The 16,264-nt window shown below is 43.4% G+C and overlaps 1 protein-coding gene across 1 annotated transcript in view; it reads left to right on the top strand.

Annotated features, from left to right (window-relative positions):
• LOC134458644 (collectin-46-like) overlaps positions 1-11,814 on the top strand; it is an 11,903-nt gene extending 89 nt beyond the window's left edge. The window contains exons 1-4 of the mRNA XM_063211074.1: positions 1-135; positions 647-733; positions 6,757-6,864; positions 11,720-11,814. The exon at positions 1-135 is cut by the window's left edge and continues 89 nt beyond it. Coding sequence (XP_063067144.1) covers positions 1-135; positions 647-733; positions 6,757-6,864; positions 11,720-11,814 — 425 coding nt within the window. The remainder of the gene's footprint in view (positions 136-646; positions 734-6,756; positions 6,865-11,719) is intronic.
• Positions 11,815-16,264: the final 4,450 nt, after the last annotated feature.

The raw sequence follows: 16,264 nt of genomic DNA, 5'->3' as shown, positions 1-16,264 counted from the left end.
CCCCGCCTGGAGGCCGGTGCTCAGCTGGCGTACCTGGCAGCCCGGGGCTCAACGGGCACAATGGGCAGCCTGGCAGAGATGGCAAAGACGGGCGAGACGGAGGCACAGGACCTAAAGGGGACAGAGGAGAACCAGGTAAGACTTCAAGTGTGTGTGTGTATGTGTGTGTGTGTGTGTGCGCGTGTGCCTGTGTGCCTGTGTGCGCGTGTGTGTGCGTGCGTGCATGCATGCACGCGTGCATGTGTGTAGCATTACAGAAGACATCTTTAAAAGCATTGTGTTATCGGGAAAGCCCATTGGGAAACTCCAACTGTCATTGTGACACAGCACTCCACAGCACACAAGTGAACACTGCACACTGCACACAACGAAATTGCATTTATGCCTCACCCGTGCAAGGGGGCAGCCCTCAGTGGCGCCCCATGGGGAGCAGTGCGGTGGGACGATACCATGCTCAGGGTACCTCAGTCATGGAGGAGGATGGGGGAGAGCACTGGTTGATTACTCCCCCCACCAACCTGGCGGGTCGGGAGTCGAACCGGCAACCTCTGGGATGCAAGTCTGATGCCCTAACCGCTCACCCATGATATCTGTACGATAATTGCAATGTGTCATTGTAATGTGGTTCACTCACCTTTGCCTGCAGGTGAGCCAGTTCCTGGTCCTCCAGGTAAAATGGGTCCTGCCGGCCCACCTGGTCCCAGAGGAGAGAAGGGGGACATGGGGGCAAAAGGTAGCCTATGTTAGCTTACAATGGCTACGTTTACATGATGGTTTTAATTCCAAATTAATAATTCAGAATTAAATAGTTCTGTTGAGTTTACTACTATCTTTCATTTAATTCCGAATTAAGAGGTGTTGCCTGACGTTTTCAAAGAGCCCAATGACCATGGGAATGGTGAAGACTGTGGCCTGATCTTTCAAAACTCAGGAGAGTGGAATGACGGTGGCTGTGATGATAATTTTGAAAAGAAGGAACGTCCGCACACTGTTGCTGCTCCAGGTTTATTAACACAATAATCGTGTTTAAGTCCGGCACCTGTCCAATCTGGATGTGCGCGCTCTCCAAAACGCTACTGTGATGATAATTTTCACATAGTATGTGAAATAAGCAATTGATGGACAAGAATGCTCGGCTGATGTAACAGCATTGGCCCAAAATCCCTTACTATTTGCATGTTAACAGCTGGCCTGCAAAAGCCTTCCTCATCATTAAAAAAATTGCAATTTTCTTTGCTGATTTGAGCTTGTAGTTCGGGTCACCAAGACCTTGTGTCCTCTACAGGTGTACTGTGGTATCTTTCATTCATTGTCAATAGTTATTACTACCAGCAGTGTGAAGAAATTAATGGGCTGTTTCCAATCTTGTCATCAGTTCTTTTGTACATGATATATAATATGACAGGTGACCACTTAATTGTACTGAATATCCAATACAAGAATAAGGTACACTGTGGAATGCATTTATAGACAAGACATTGGGTCATTCCAGCTGGAATCAGCAAATGGTCCCCACTCGACCCCCTCGGATTTGCTTGAAAAAAATATATGTGATGGCTTCAACATCCAATAGAACATATCCACCATTGCAGATTTCAGCTGTGCATACTTTTTCCACAAAATATCTGTAAATAAGGACACCCCCTCCCCCTGATTTGGCGTCACTGCCTGAGTGACCATATTCAGACTTAATTATCTCCAAAACTATTTGTGGTAGGTCCATTATTTTTTCAGGGCTAAGAGTCATAGACCTGATGAGCGTACATTACAATTTGCAGTACTGTATGTCAAATTACACCTTAATACTGGCCCTCTACTTTTCTTTGAAATTAAAATTGCAAGGGTTTTCAGATGTCCATAAAAACCTCAAATTTCAACATTCAAGGTTCATCCTTGGTACATGGTCAGATATGTGCCATGACTTTCACATCACATCATATTTGATATAAGGGTCCAATGGTTGTTGAGATGCAGAGGTCCAAAAATGGGCAAAAACTAATTTATACCATTATTTGGAGCAATATTCCCAATCTATGACACCAGTTGTGAACTTGCTGTTTGGTGTCTCTGAAAGATAATATTATTATTCATAACATATCTAAAATTTGGGATGGTGTTTTGCCCCATTATTTTTATAATGAATTTTAAAAACTCATTCCTGTGTGACATGCAGGTGTACCTTAGGAGCCCTGTTACCTTAGAAAAAAATTGGGTTTACTACACCTAAAATGAATAGCCAAGTCTGTGTACACTAAAACCTAAAATCTCTGATACCAAATAGGTGATTTGATACTTGTTCAGCTCAGTATTTCAGTATATCTGACTTAACCCTCAATTCCATCCTAAGAAGGTGGCCAATCCCCTTGATTTTTGTGTTCCATTTTCACACAAAGATGGCGGCTCATGGAGCCAATGGCATAGTTCCAAAATAGTTCCAGGAAGTCAGCATCAAGGGAAGGAAACAAAACACCATTGTTTGGAGCAATATTTCCAATATATGACAGCGGTTGTGAACTTGCTGTTTGTTGTTTCTCGAAGAGGATATTCTTATTAACAACATATCTAAAAATTGGGATGGTGTTTTGCCCCTTTATTTGTATAATGCCTTTTCAAATCTCAATGCAGTGTGGCATGCATCCCTTAAATCCATCCAAAGTGGCGTCATGAAAAAAAACCCCACCATTTTTTAGAGCAATACCTCCAAAGTATGACACCAGCTGTGAACTTGTTTTTTGTTGTGTCTGGAAGATTATATTTTTATTAACAACATAGCAAAAAAATAGAATGGTGTTTTGCCTCATTCCTTTTAATGATCGTAAAGCGCATTGCGGTGTGACATAAGCCTGTGATCAAATAGTGCAGAGGGAAGCGGAAGTGGTGAATTGTTCTGGGCCAAGGACATGGGGGAATCAAGATTGGGTACTCATTACATTGCATGTATTGGGAAGGGGTCTCTTCAGACAACTTTATCCCGGGCCCAGGCAATGCTGTTTGTTCAGCTCAGTATTTCTGATTTTTTTCAGGGATTCTGGCCTCATCTTTTTAAGTGTACTATCGGCCAGATGATCAAGTGACTACGCAACATGTTCTCACTGGCGCTACATTAGCAATAAATTCAAGATGGTTGAGAGAAGTACCATTTTGAGAGAAGTCATTAAAAAACAACCTCTGGAAATAAAACAAGGTGTTGATATGATTTCCTTGATGCAACCTTGACTTCCTTGATGGTGATTTAATATTTGAAAAAAAAAAAAGAAATGTATTAAACAAGTCAGGAACTTTCAATGCTCTGGCCTGTGACAAATGATTTTATACACACTTAACTTTCAATCACTAGCTGCATCTTATGAATTGACTTTATAAGGTAGCTTGCCATTGTCATTGATGGTGCATTAGGCATCTGCATTCATATTGTTGTGTGCAACCATCCGTCATTGGCAATTCAATGAGGAACACCTGAATGAAACTTTGAATGAAACTTTATTGTCATTGTACAGGTACAACGAAATTGGTACCTTGAAGGACAGTGACAACATAGGTATTGATTTCATGTCAGGGCACTTCGGTCAGGGGAGGATGATGGGGGGCGGGAAGTTCTACAATCAGGATACCTCTTTACAAACTGTCTCCTCCTATGTGTCATCTCTAATCAACTTTTACTTTCCTATGCGACCATAAAACAGTCCCACCCCCGCCAACAGTCACCACGACAGAGGTACCCTGACTGTAGAACTGTGCCCCGCCCCCAATCCACCACCATATCTGAACGCTTTTGCATACTGCAAAGCTTCCTTTCGGCTTCCATCATTTCACCCGATTCAATGTGATGATGAACTTTACAAGTAATAAACATTGTCTACAAGTAACCAAACCATGATTATTGTAATCACTGCTGCCAAACTGCAATCCACTTGTCAGCATTGCAGTGGTATAATATTATAATGATGCAAGCAGCTGAATTAGATCGCAACAATGTGACAAGAACCACATGGTTGTCTGGTGCCAATATGAACTTCTGTGCCTTCAATATTCACCTGATATTGAATACTGCATGCAAGCAAACTCTTCTAACTAAAACTCCAGGACCATGCTGTCAAAATAGTCTGAGGGAATCTCTAGCCAGTATGAATTAAGTTATTTTGCAATACAGCTGATAACTTAACGAGTAAGACACAAGCTTCATAGCAAATATAAAGTTACAGGTGCTGATTGAAAGACTAGTTAGGATGGGAGTCCTTGTTGCAAACAAGAGTGCTACAATTCTTTAATCCTCTCCTATTTCATCACTTTATTCCAAGACTACTACTACCGCTACCACTACCACTACTACTACTACTACTACTAAAATGATGATGATGATGATTATTATGATTTTACAATTAAAATAATTAATGTCTATCAAAGCCATGTGCAATATGCTATTCTTGCTGTGTGGCATCAATCAATTCATTTACAAGTGTTATGGTTTCCCTAGAATTTGCTTTGTCATTCACAGGGTAGCCATCTTGTTTTCACTATTAAGGTGACATCAGAGCCATGGATTTGAGAGTTGCGACAAGTCGGTTGGTGACATGGTCCTCATAGCTTCAAGTAATTGTAGCCAATTGAGATTTTGAAGTCCGTTATAAAAAGAATGAGGCAAAACACCATCCCAATTTTTTTTATATGTTGTTAAAAAAAAACATCCTCTTTCAGAAACACCAAACAGAAAGTTCCTAACTAGTGTCATAGATTGGAAATATTGCTCCAAACATTGGTGCAAATTAATTTTTTCCCATCTTTGGACCTCTGTATCTCAACAACCATTGGAGCCTTTTGTTAGATATACTATGATGTGAAAGTCATGGTACATATCAGACCATTTACCAAAGATGAACCTTACATGTAGAACTTTGAGGTTTTTACAGACATTTGGAAACCCTAGAACATATGATATCTACAAAAAGTAGAGGCACATTATTACGGTGTGATTTGACTTACAGTGCTGCAAATTGTAATATATGATATTCAGGTCTGGGACTCTTAGCCCTGAAAATATAATGAATCTGACACAAATAGTTCTGGAGATAATTGAGTCTGAACATGGTCACTCATGCAATGTCACTAAAACAAGCGTAGGGGGTGTACTTATTTACAGATTTTTTGTGCCAAAAGTATCCAGAGCTGAGTTCTGATATTGTGGATATGATCTATTGGATGTTTAAGCCATCACATACATTTTTTTCAGGCAAATCCGAGGGGGTCGAGTGGGAGATTTTTCAGAAATTTGCTGATTCCAGCTGGAATGACCCCATTACAATCAGCAATTACATTTAGCATTATTATGCACATAATTTGAAAGTGGACAATCTAAGCTTTCCAACGATGCATGGCGCTTGCATGTACCCTGAAAAATTACAGAGACAATGGATCATGAATTCATAATAACATGTCCCTTTAGGTTCAAACTGATGTCTAGAAATTCATACAGAAATTTGACTTGAATTTGTAGCTGAACTTAGCAAGGCATCAGATGTCATACCTGTACCATTGGAATGGGCAGAAACAGATCTTTCCAATGGTTCCATGCATTCTCTAAGAAACCAAAGAAATGTCTGTTGAAAAAGGGATTAAAATATGTCACCTTACTGTATGTCATAACTGTGTGACACAGTTTCATTCTTCTTTCCAATTGAAAGAAAGCCCATTGGGAAACTCCAACTCCCATTGTCATTGTGACACAGCACTCCACAGCACACAAGTGAACACTGCACACTGCACACAACGAAATTGCATTTATGCCTCACCCGTGCAAGGGGGCAGCCCTCAGTGGCGCCCCATGGGGAGCAGTGCGGTGGGACGGTACCATGCTCAGGGTACCTCAATCATGGAGGAGGATGGGGGAGAGCACTGGTTGATTACTCCCCCCACCAACCTGGCGGGTCGGGAGTCGAACCGGCAACCTCTGGGATGCAAATCTGACGCCCTAACCACTCACCCATGACTGCATGAATTGAACCAATTTGATGGACAATCAAACAAACCTTTCACAGTTCAGTATTTACCTTTGCACCCTTTCAAACTATTCAATAGATGTCTACAACTTGAATTGCAAAAAAATAACTGGGAGAATTATGATGACCCCCAGACTTTTGAAAGGTAGTGTACTATGTGATAATGTCTTTTTCTGCAGAAGAAAAATAGTGTGTACACCAGTGTTTCTCAACCTTTTTTTAGGCTAGGCACCCTTTCAACATAAAAAATTCCAAGGCACCCCAAACCAACAAGCCGTAAAATGGCATCACATCCGATATTACACAAGCTTAGAAAAGTAACTATGTTAAAAGTTGCAGCTGACTGGGGCGACCTATATTTACTTTATTTTGTAATTGTGCATAAATGGCAGATGAAAGATTCCACTGACTAACATTACCTTATCAATTTAAACATACCGGTATATGTATTATATTACGTAATTTATTTATCAGCCATGTTTCTGCGGCACCCCTGTTGAGAAACACTAGAGCTCTGCAAGAGGGATGGTGTTGTGTGTTGCTTTCTTCCCCAGGCAAACATCGCAGGTGCTAGTCCCCTAGCCTCCATCTATTACTCTAATTGATCAGCACTCAATGGCCTGCCCCAGTATCGGCCTTGTTCTGGATGAGGTCAACTGAACCACAATACAGGCCCAATTGCTCTTGCTTCCGATTCAAGTACACACACTAAAGTGAGTTTTTTTCTCAACCAGTGAGTTTTTCTCTCAATTTAATTGTGTAGATTCAAAAGGGCGCTTTGGACTCTACATCTCAGAGCCCCCTGAACCCTGCGCGCTGTCCTCATCTGTAGTTGTTACAGAGCAACAAAAGAGAGTTCGAAAAGAGAAGGGTGAGAATAACCTTCATCAGTGTGTGCCTCCAGTCTTAAGTTTATTTGTTTAAGTTTGCCTCATTTTTACGGCTCTTCATCAGTGAGAAATGCTTAGCCTTATTGTAAATTAGGGATCAATATATTGGACTTAAAGGGCAACTCCTGCCAATTTCAATGTGCTGTTGTATTGCTCACGCTACCCTTGACTTGTCAGTACCCGGTGACGCCGCATTTTTTGGCTCAGCCCTTTCCGAGATATGAGCTATTCTAATGGGGGCAACTTTTGTTTACATTTCCAAAAAAACATTTTTATTTATTCCCAAAAACATCCAAAAGGTTATGCAACATCAGCAGACAGCTAGCAAACAGCAACACCGTTTGGGAAAATATTTGGAGTAGGCCTATGCTCATTTTTTTTTATGTAAACAAAAGTTGCCCCCATTAGAATAGCTCATATCTCGGAAAGAGCTGGGCCAAAAACTGCGGCGTCACCGGGTACTGACAAGTCAGGGGTAGCGTGAGCAATACAACAGCACATTGAAATTGGCAGGAGTTGCCCTTTAACTGTCTCACTCTTGACATACTGAGGTTATTTGTAAGCTCATGATGGTTCTTTGATGTATTTACATCCAGGTTTTAACATTCTTATTGATGTGTAGGCTACATGATCCCAGAACACGCTCAAGGTTAATGTTTTGAAATCTTTGACAAATGTGTGCATGGAATGAACTGTTCAGCACATTGACATTCTTGTATTTCTAATGCCTTGCTTGTACTCAGAGTTAACCGTTTAGGGAAGAGAAAAAGAGCATCTGCACTTCACTAATTTCGTTGTAACTGCACAATGACATTAAAGACATTCATTCATTCATTCATTCATTCATTCATTCATTCATTCATTATAACTAGCAATGTAAACAGCACAAAGTACTGAAATCACAATACAGTAAGGTGATACATGTGCACCGGTTGCTTGTTCCTGCTCAGCGACTTAAAGGGACAGTTTGGTCAATTTCAACATGCAGTTGTATTGCTCACGCTACCCTTGACTTGTCAGTACCTGGTGATGCCACATTTTTCGGCTCAGCCCTTTCCGAGATATGAGCAATTCTAATGGGGGCAGCGTTTGTTTACATTTTTAAAAAATGAAACATAGGCCAACTCCAAATATTTTCCCAAAAGGTACTGCTGTTTGCTAGTTGTCTGCTGATGTTTTATAACCTTTTGGATGTTTTTGGGAATAAATAAAAATGTTTTTTTGAAATGTAAACAAAGAGCTGCCCCCATTACAATGACCAGGATCTCGGAAACGGCTGAAGAAGAAGAAAAAAAAATCTCAGGCACTGACAAGTCCAGGGTAGTGTGAGCATTACAACTGCATGTTGAAATTTACCAAACTGTCCCTTTAACATAATGTAGGCTACACAATCTCTCAGTCTCTGTGGACTCACTCACATGTGACGTGTCAGCACTCCTTAAACACCGTGTGACGAGTGGGGGTCAAAGACAGCCAAAGGATTGAGCCTCTGCCTCTGCCTCTGCCTCCGTCTGTCCGCTGTTGGGTACAAAGTAAAGTGTGTTCGGCCATTAGCTGGCCAGCGCATAAGTGGCCGATCGATCGCCGCAGTAACACGGGCCCGCCTCCGGGGCCTCTCGTGGGGGCGTGTCCGGTCATTTGTCCTGCTAGTTGCCCTCATCTGTCTAGCGTATGCCAGTCCACATCTGCAGGGGAGGGGAGAGGAGAGGGGGGATGTATGTATGTATGGGGAGCCTCAGGGGGCCCGGCCTGCATTACATGTGCAGCACAGTGCATTAGCATAGAGAAAAGTTCCCACATAGACACAGGGGACAGGAGTTTATGGTACAGTGGTGTAGTCTGTAGAACACAGGTAGGCTATACGCAGTGTACCCACCTCAAAATTTCAGGGATTTCAGTATACCCACCTAAAATTGATTTATCCATTATTTAGAAAAGCACAAATATATTCAGTATACCCACCTCAAAAAATACTCAAATATACATACCCACCACAAAAAAGTAGACTACACCACTGGTGGTAACCATACAACAGTGCAGTCAGTGCACAGCTCATGTAGATTGTGAATACACAATAAGTTCAAGATGGGAAAATTGTCTTGCAGGGAGCCTGCCTTACATGTACATGTGCAGTGCATTAGCATAGAGAGAAGTTCCCGCATGGACAGGACAAGAGTTTATGGTAACCATACAACAGGGCAGTCAGTGCACAGCTCAGGTGGATTGTGAACATGGCCGTAACTACCATTGAGGACACAGAGGTCATGTCCTCTGTATTTTTTTTCAGAAATATAAAATGTATCTCGGTGTATGATCGACAATGATAAATTCAGTCTGTATACACCATCCCCATTTAGAACTCAAGAGTTTGAAGCATTCTAATTTGAAGCATTCTACAGTGTGCAGTACAAAGCGCAGTATTTGAGCTTGTTATTTGAAAATGTCTCGTTACGGCCCTGCTTGCAAACAAGGCTCAGTTCAAGACGGGAGGATTGTCTTGTTACTTTACACTTTTTTTATTTCAGTGTTTCATACACCATTATGTGGTGTAACACCACAAAAACAAAAACCACAAATTAATTTCTTATTTTCCTGATGTGACTTCTTTGTTCGGTTGTTTGTTCCTTTGTTTGAAAGAGAGCGAGAGAGAGAGAAAGAGAGAGAGAGAGAGAGAGAGAGAGAGAGAGAGAGAGAGAGAGAGAGAGAGGGAGAGAGAGAGAGAGAGAGAGAGAGAGAGAGAGAGAGAGAGAGAGAGAGAGAGATGTTTTTGTGAGACATGTGGGGGGCAGAGCCACGTAATGCTACTTGGTATGCGGTCTGTTACATCAAAATACACCATTTTTATTTGAATTTACCCTTTCTATTCCTCACAGAGTAGAGGCATATAATGTTGCCACTTACAGTGCATTTTCAATGCTTATGGGTACATCCGTAGTTGTGAAGAGTCGTCACTGTGCATTATGCTGTGTAGGTGGTGTACTATGTTTGGGTACCATATACTGTAATGCCCTGCTGTAAGCTACTGTACTTGCCTAGTGATACTTGTAATGTGATGTGAACAGTGAAACACATAATGTCCTCTCTCCCCCTCATAGCATTTCTGAGAGTGTGGTTGACAAAGTCCAGCAATGTAGCTCTAGGCTACCTGATGTTTTTTTTTTGTCCAGTTCAGAGTTGTTTTGTCACCGCGTGTATCCCCAATACGAAGGAGGAATCAAATTAAGTCCACCCACGCGCGTGCACGCACGCACGCACGCACGCACGCACACACAGACAAATCATTTGTCTCTGTGGGGGGAAAGGTCACGGATGTTGACTTGATCTTCAATACCCTTATACAAATAAACAGCTGTCACAACGGCAGAACGAGCAAGCTGTTAAAATCAACTGTGATCATAAAACGATGACCAGAGTCTGTGTGTGTGTGCGTGCGCGTGTGTACGTGCATGTGTGTGTGTGCGCGCGTGTGTGTGCTGTGCAGCCATCGGATGATCAGACTTTATGTGGGCAGGCTGGCTCTGAGTGAAAGGGGGCCCCCGGAGCTCTGAGTGAAAGGGGCCCCCGGAGCTCTGAGTGAAAGGGGGCCCCCGGAGCTCTGAGTGAAAGGGGCCCCCGGAGCTCTCTCTGATTTCCAAATGTCTCGTGTCCGTCCAGCTCTGGGCTTTTGGGACTCTCTCCACCGTGATCCAGCGGCTTTAAAGTCCGCAGCAGCTCAGAGTCTACTGGCTCTGAGAGGACAGGAAAGGATTGGAGAGCGGTGGAGAGGGAGAGAGAGGGGAGGGGGGGAGGAGAGGGGAGTGGGGAGTAAGAGAGGGGAAAAAAAGAAAGTCTGCAAATGACAGGAGGAGAGAAAGGGAGAGGGAATTCTGAGTTCAGAGCAGCAGGGACGTATTGGATGATTTCAGGTGGATTTAGAAGGCAGATCCCTCTCCCCAAAATGCACAAAATGCAGGCCTACACATTTCAGTTCATAGATATAATGGTATTGGTTTTTACAAAAAGCTGAGAGAAAGGCGCCTGTTTTGACCTTAGATTGTAAGCTTGATACCTTAAGAATGAACTCTTCATTGTATCATCATCATCATCATCATCAACAACTTTATTTCCAGACTCAAGGTCCACTTTCCAAAAATCAAAACACAGTACATATAGACAATACATAAAAACAAACAGAAACACACTTACGTATAAAAGACACTTGTACCAGTGTCACATTAGCTGAATTTCCATTTACGTAGGCCTACTGAGCACAAGTGCTTCAACCTAGGATTTTCCTTGATTGATATATAGGCGTACAGTTGCAACTTGCATTGGAAATGCTATTTGAGCTTATTACATTATGTTTACTCTTGTCACATTGTCAACCCACATTCAGTGTTGCCAGATGGGGCTGTTTTCTGCCCATTTGGGCTGCTAAGGATGGCTGTCTGCGAGTAGAACTTGTTTCCTGAAATTGACATTGAAATCCTGTAGATTTATGGGCATAGAATCAATACAATTTGGTTCAAATTCGGCAGGATTTAGTCAGTGCACCCTGTCATGGGCTCTCTCACCTGGCCTGTCTACCTTTGCCAGAACGTCTGCGAAGCCTGCATCTGTTTACACTGCTTGTCTAAGCGCTACTCCTGACTCCTGAACCCGGACCTGCCTGTGCTCTGCTCTGCTCTGCTCTCCTGACCTGGAAACCCGACCTGCCTTTTGTCCCCGACTCCGACTACTCTTCTGCGCCGGTAAATCTGACCAGCCTTCTTCCTTGTGACTACGATCTTTGCATTGCCCTGACCTGTACAGCTGCACTCTATTCATTCTGCCCTGTTGTGTGTGTGTTCCCCCCAGGATTCTTCCATCTGGACTCTTCATCCGTCATCTCCATAGAAGTCACATCTGCCGACGGGGGGGCACACACACACAGGAACTTCTGGAACCTCTAGCATCCCGGTAACCCCACGAACCCTGGAAACCTCCTTCTCCCAACCCCCTTTTCCCCTGAACTTTAATAAACATCCCAAACGTGACGCATTTGTGGTCCGTGTCTGTCTGTACCGTGACAGCACCCAGGCGGTTTTAGAGCATTGTTTGGACACAGCATCTGGCAACCCCGCCCACATTGCCATGTAAACTAAGGTCTGGATTCTGTTGCCACGGCGACAGTCAGGACAGGACATCTGTAATGCTAAAATCACCAGAGCCGGTAATACCCTATACCACGTTTAGACACTCTTGACTCTTTACCGGTAATACCCTATACCACGTTTAGACACTCTTGACTCTTTTCCGGTAATACCCTATACCACGTTTAGACACTCTTGACTCTTTACCGGTAATACCCTATACCACGTTTAGACACTCTTGACTCTTTTCCACTGCAGTTTTTCTGGAAGGTCTACAGGTCAATACAGCACGACTCGTCTCGGCCGCCACTTTTTGCTTTTCAATTGGGCATGACACAGCTCAAACAAAGAGCAAAAAGTGGTGACCAAGTCGCGCTGTGTCGAGCTGTAGGCCAACCAGAAAACTGGCAGTGGAAAAGAAGCACAAGTGTACACTTGAACACAGTTGAAAGATTTCTTGAGTAGATGTTACGACACCAAGCCTTGGAACTTGCCTAGTCATTTTGTAAGCATGTGTTAGAGACTTTTCAAAGTTTGGATCAGTTTAGCACCAAGAAATCCAAGCAGATCATACCGTCTTTGTTCTTTGTGATTCTCACACCACCACAGCAGCGGAGGGCTCTCAAGTCTGTGCAGTGGTGTGATCAGGGCTTTGGCTGGGCCCGGCACAAAGACATATGAAAGGGCCCCAAACCCAATACATACAGTGTAATGAGGATCCAATTATGGGCCCCCTCTCTCTCCCTGGGCCCGGGACAAAGACATCTGAAAGGGCCCCAGACCCAATACATACAGTGTAATGAGGATCCAATTCTGGGCCCCCTCTCTCCCTGGGCCCGGGACAAAGACATATGAAAGGGCCCCAAACCCAATACATACAGTGTAATGAGGATCCAATTCTGGGCCCCCTCTCTCCCTGGGCCCAGGACAACTGACCCCTTTGTTTGTCCACCCCTCTGTTGGCTTCCCTGGTTGTGATAATTCCTCCCTGAAGCTTAACGTGGACGAAAACCAAAGACATGATGGTGACCTCCAGAAAGCAGAGAGAGAGACTTGGAGATAGCTGGCTGCAAGACCCGTTATGCATTATCCTCCACAATCAGACAGTCGGGCCGGGCGGGAACGCGCCATAGAGGATGAGTATAAATACCTAGCTGCAATTTCTTTTTTTGACAGTGTACTCTAAAGTTTGTTTTCTTTCACACATTGAGGTCATTCTAAGGGAATGTCAGCAGTGACAGTGTTTCTTCAGGAAACGCTAAACAGCTTTTGAGGTCATTGCAAGAGCGTGCTCAGGACTTTTCATGACTTCTGAATTGATGGTGTCCTCATTTCCCCCAAGAGCAGGAACCAGCTGGTGTTATCCTATCAACGGACAGTAGCCTATAGGACACACACGTAGTGTATAGTACATGCACACAGCTGTAAGCAGAGGCGATTCTAGGGTAATGTAGGGCCCCAAGGAAAAATTCAAAAGAATGAACATTTGAAACACTAGCATAGTAAAGTGTGAACTGTTATTCGCTATATAGGTAGGTAGGGGCTTGGGGGCCCCAAGTGGCTGCCTGCCTAGCCTGGTGACAAGATGCACCTCTGGCTGTAAGGTACAGGAGGGAGAAAAGTCTGCTGCTACAGCAAGTTTGTTCTTTGCAAAACAACAAACAGTAAGAAGAATATGGATGACATTTCCACAACCGTCCTTCCCATGCTTAGCTCCAAAAAGTTTTGGAGCGCTTCAGAATGACAAATAATGGCATAGGGCGTGCTAAAGTGGTTTCAGCAGGTACAGTATCAAGTCAACACTTGAGAAAGGCCATACGGGCCGAAACGCTGTTTTCTTCAGCAGCACGATGGACAAGAGTGTGCGGTATCTTCTTCTAAAAAACTGATCTACCCGCTACCTGCACCTCGAAACCTCTGGTGTGCGTTGGTTTCCTCCTTCAACAGTATCAAGTCAACCAGATATGTATGTGATTTGTAAGAAAATGAATGAACCATTTTCTAATCAAATCCAATAGTCCAAGAGAATGAAATCCAGTATTTTCCCTTCTTAGGACATTCCTGTTCCTCTTGATTTTGCTGTATACTTCAGTAAAAAATTCTGGCACAGTTCCCAATCAATGAAATATCAAAATATAAAAAAAGTGCAACAGTGAAAGGAGATACACATTTTCAGTTATGTACATATTACCCTTTCAGGTCAAGTGGGCTTAATTGACATTTCAGCCATATGCAATGTTGCAAGACTAGTAGGTGATTATGCAAATTAATACAGAAACAATACAGAGGGGTCACATTCCTAACACATACACGTACGTGCTGTGCAATTATTGCTAAAATCACCTCGGTGTTGTGGTGAGGGGAGGGAAATGAGAAGACAGAAAAACAGATCGAGATAGAAACAAGCAGAGAGAGAGAGAGAGAGAGAGGGGAGTAAGAAGGAGGAACTGGAGGAGTGAAGAGAGAGAGAGAGAGAGAGAGAGAGAGAGAGAGAGAGAGAGAGAGAGAGAGAGAGAGAGAGAGAGAGAGAGAGAGAGAGAGAGAGAGAGAGAGAAGAAATGAAAAAGAAAGTAAGAAGAAGTAAGCAAGGAGATGAGATGGGAAGGGGTAAGAAATGAGGTAGGAATTAAGAGTGGAGACCGAGCGAAGAAAGAAGTGATTAGAAGGGGAAAAAGGAAGGAGAGGGATAAAAAAAAGAAGAAAGAGATATATGGAGGAAGTGAGGAGAAAAGAGAGAGGAGTAATAGAATAGAGCTTTTCCTTTGCCACTGTCCCCCAGCAGGTGCCAGCGCCTCCTTCCACTGCCATTGTTGCCAGATTGGGCTGTTTCCCGCCCCAATTGGGCTGCTTAGGATGGCTGTGTGCAGGAAAAGGTGGTATTTAGCAGAAAAACCCGCCCAATTTTTGCCATAGAAATCAATAGAATTGGGTAGGATTTTGTGCTTCTAGGTGGGTTTTGAGCATTTTTTGGGCTGGAAATCATCAGCCTCATCTGGCAACCCTGTTCACTGCCCTCGACTGCCACCAAGGTAAAGAGGGTTGGGGAGAGGAGAAAGAAGTGATTACAGACAGAGAAGAGAAAAGCGAAAAGGTGGAGTGGAGAAAAGGGGGGGAGATCGATGAAAAAGGAGAAAAGAGAAAGTCTGACCTCCCCCATATGCAGTAAAACATGCATGTTAATTCAACACTTTAGAGTAGAATACAATTAAAAGTGCACTGTGTAGGATGGTGGCATTGCCAAATTGGATATTTTAATGATAAACAAATATTTACTTGTATGACCAAAGTACAGAACGTTTTGTGAAATTCAAAATGCCGTACATGGAGAAGATCCACCTTTTCATGTATGAAAAGTACAATTTTTCCAGTCATAATGAATACTTAGAATTTGATGGTGGTGCTAAGTATTTGTGGAATAGGTAACATTGGTGAATGGGCGCCATCAATTCTAGAAATAGACTGCTAGAATTATTACACAGTGCACCTTAAACAAGTCCTAGTTTGTACTTGGTCCCAGATGACTCTGTGGACTATGTGGGACTAGTGTGCAGTCCTACTACAGTACCCATCCCTACAACATCTCACCCACCCTCATCGCAAGCAAAAAAAATGACAAAAAAACCCCATAGTCTGCCAGACCCCCACCCCCAACACACACACACACAGTGATGTGGTCTACTTTTTTATGGTGGGTATATTGCATATTTGAGCATTTTTTGAAGTGGGTATACTGTATATGTTGATGCTATTCAAAACAATGGATCAATCAATTTTAGGTGGGTATACTGAAATCCCTGAAATTTAGAAGTGTGTATACTCCGTATACCCGTGTTCTACATAGACTACACCACTGCACACACACACACACACACACACACACACACACACACACACACACACACACACACACACACACACACACACACACACACACACACACACACACACACACACACACACACACACCCCTCCCCCTCCCCTTTCCTTTCCTCCCTGATCGCCGGCCAGTCCATACGGGCTCTCAACAGAAATCAATCAGTCTGGGCCGGCCCCGGGCCCGCGGCTCACCACATAAGTGATTCTAACCTGAGGTCTGCAATACCCGTAATGAGTTCTTCAAGGGTCAACCACTGTACGTACGTCCGTATTATTCAAATATGCAGCTCATCGGCATGGGCCACGCAAGATAAACACTAAACACGTGGCTTGCCTGCAAATTCTCCCATAGACTTCTGCTTGCCTGCTGTATATTGGACCAGGGGGGGGGACA

This window comes from Engraulis encrasicolus, chromosome 11, assembly GCF_034702125.1.
Source record: "Engraulis encrasicolus isolate BLACKSEA-1 chromosome 11, IST_EnEncr_1.0, whole genome shotgun sequence".
NCBI classification, from domain to species: domain Eukaryota; kingdom Metazoa; phylum Chordata; class Actinopteri; order Clupeiformes; family Engraulidae; genus Engraulis; species Engraulis encrasicolus.
The sequence above is the reverse complement of the archived record's forward strand: the minus strand, read 5'-3'. Positions and strand labels throughout refer to the sequence as shown.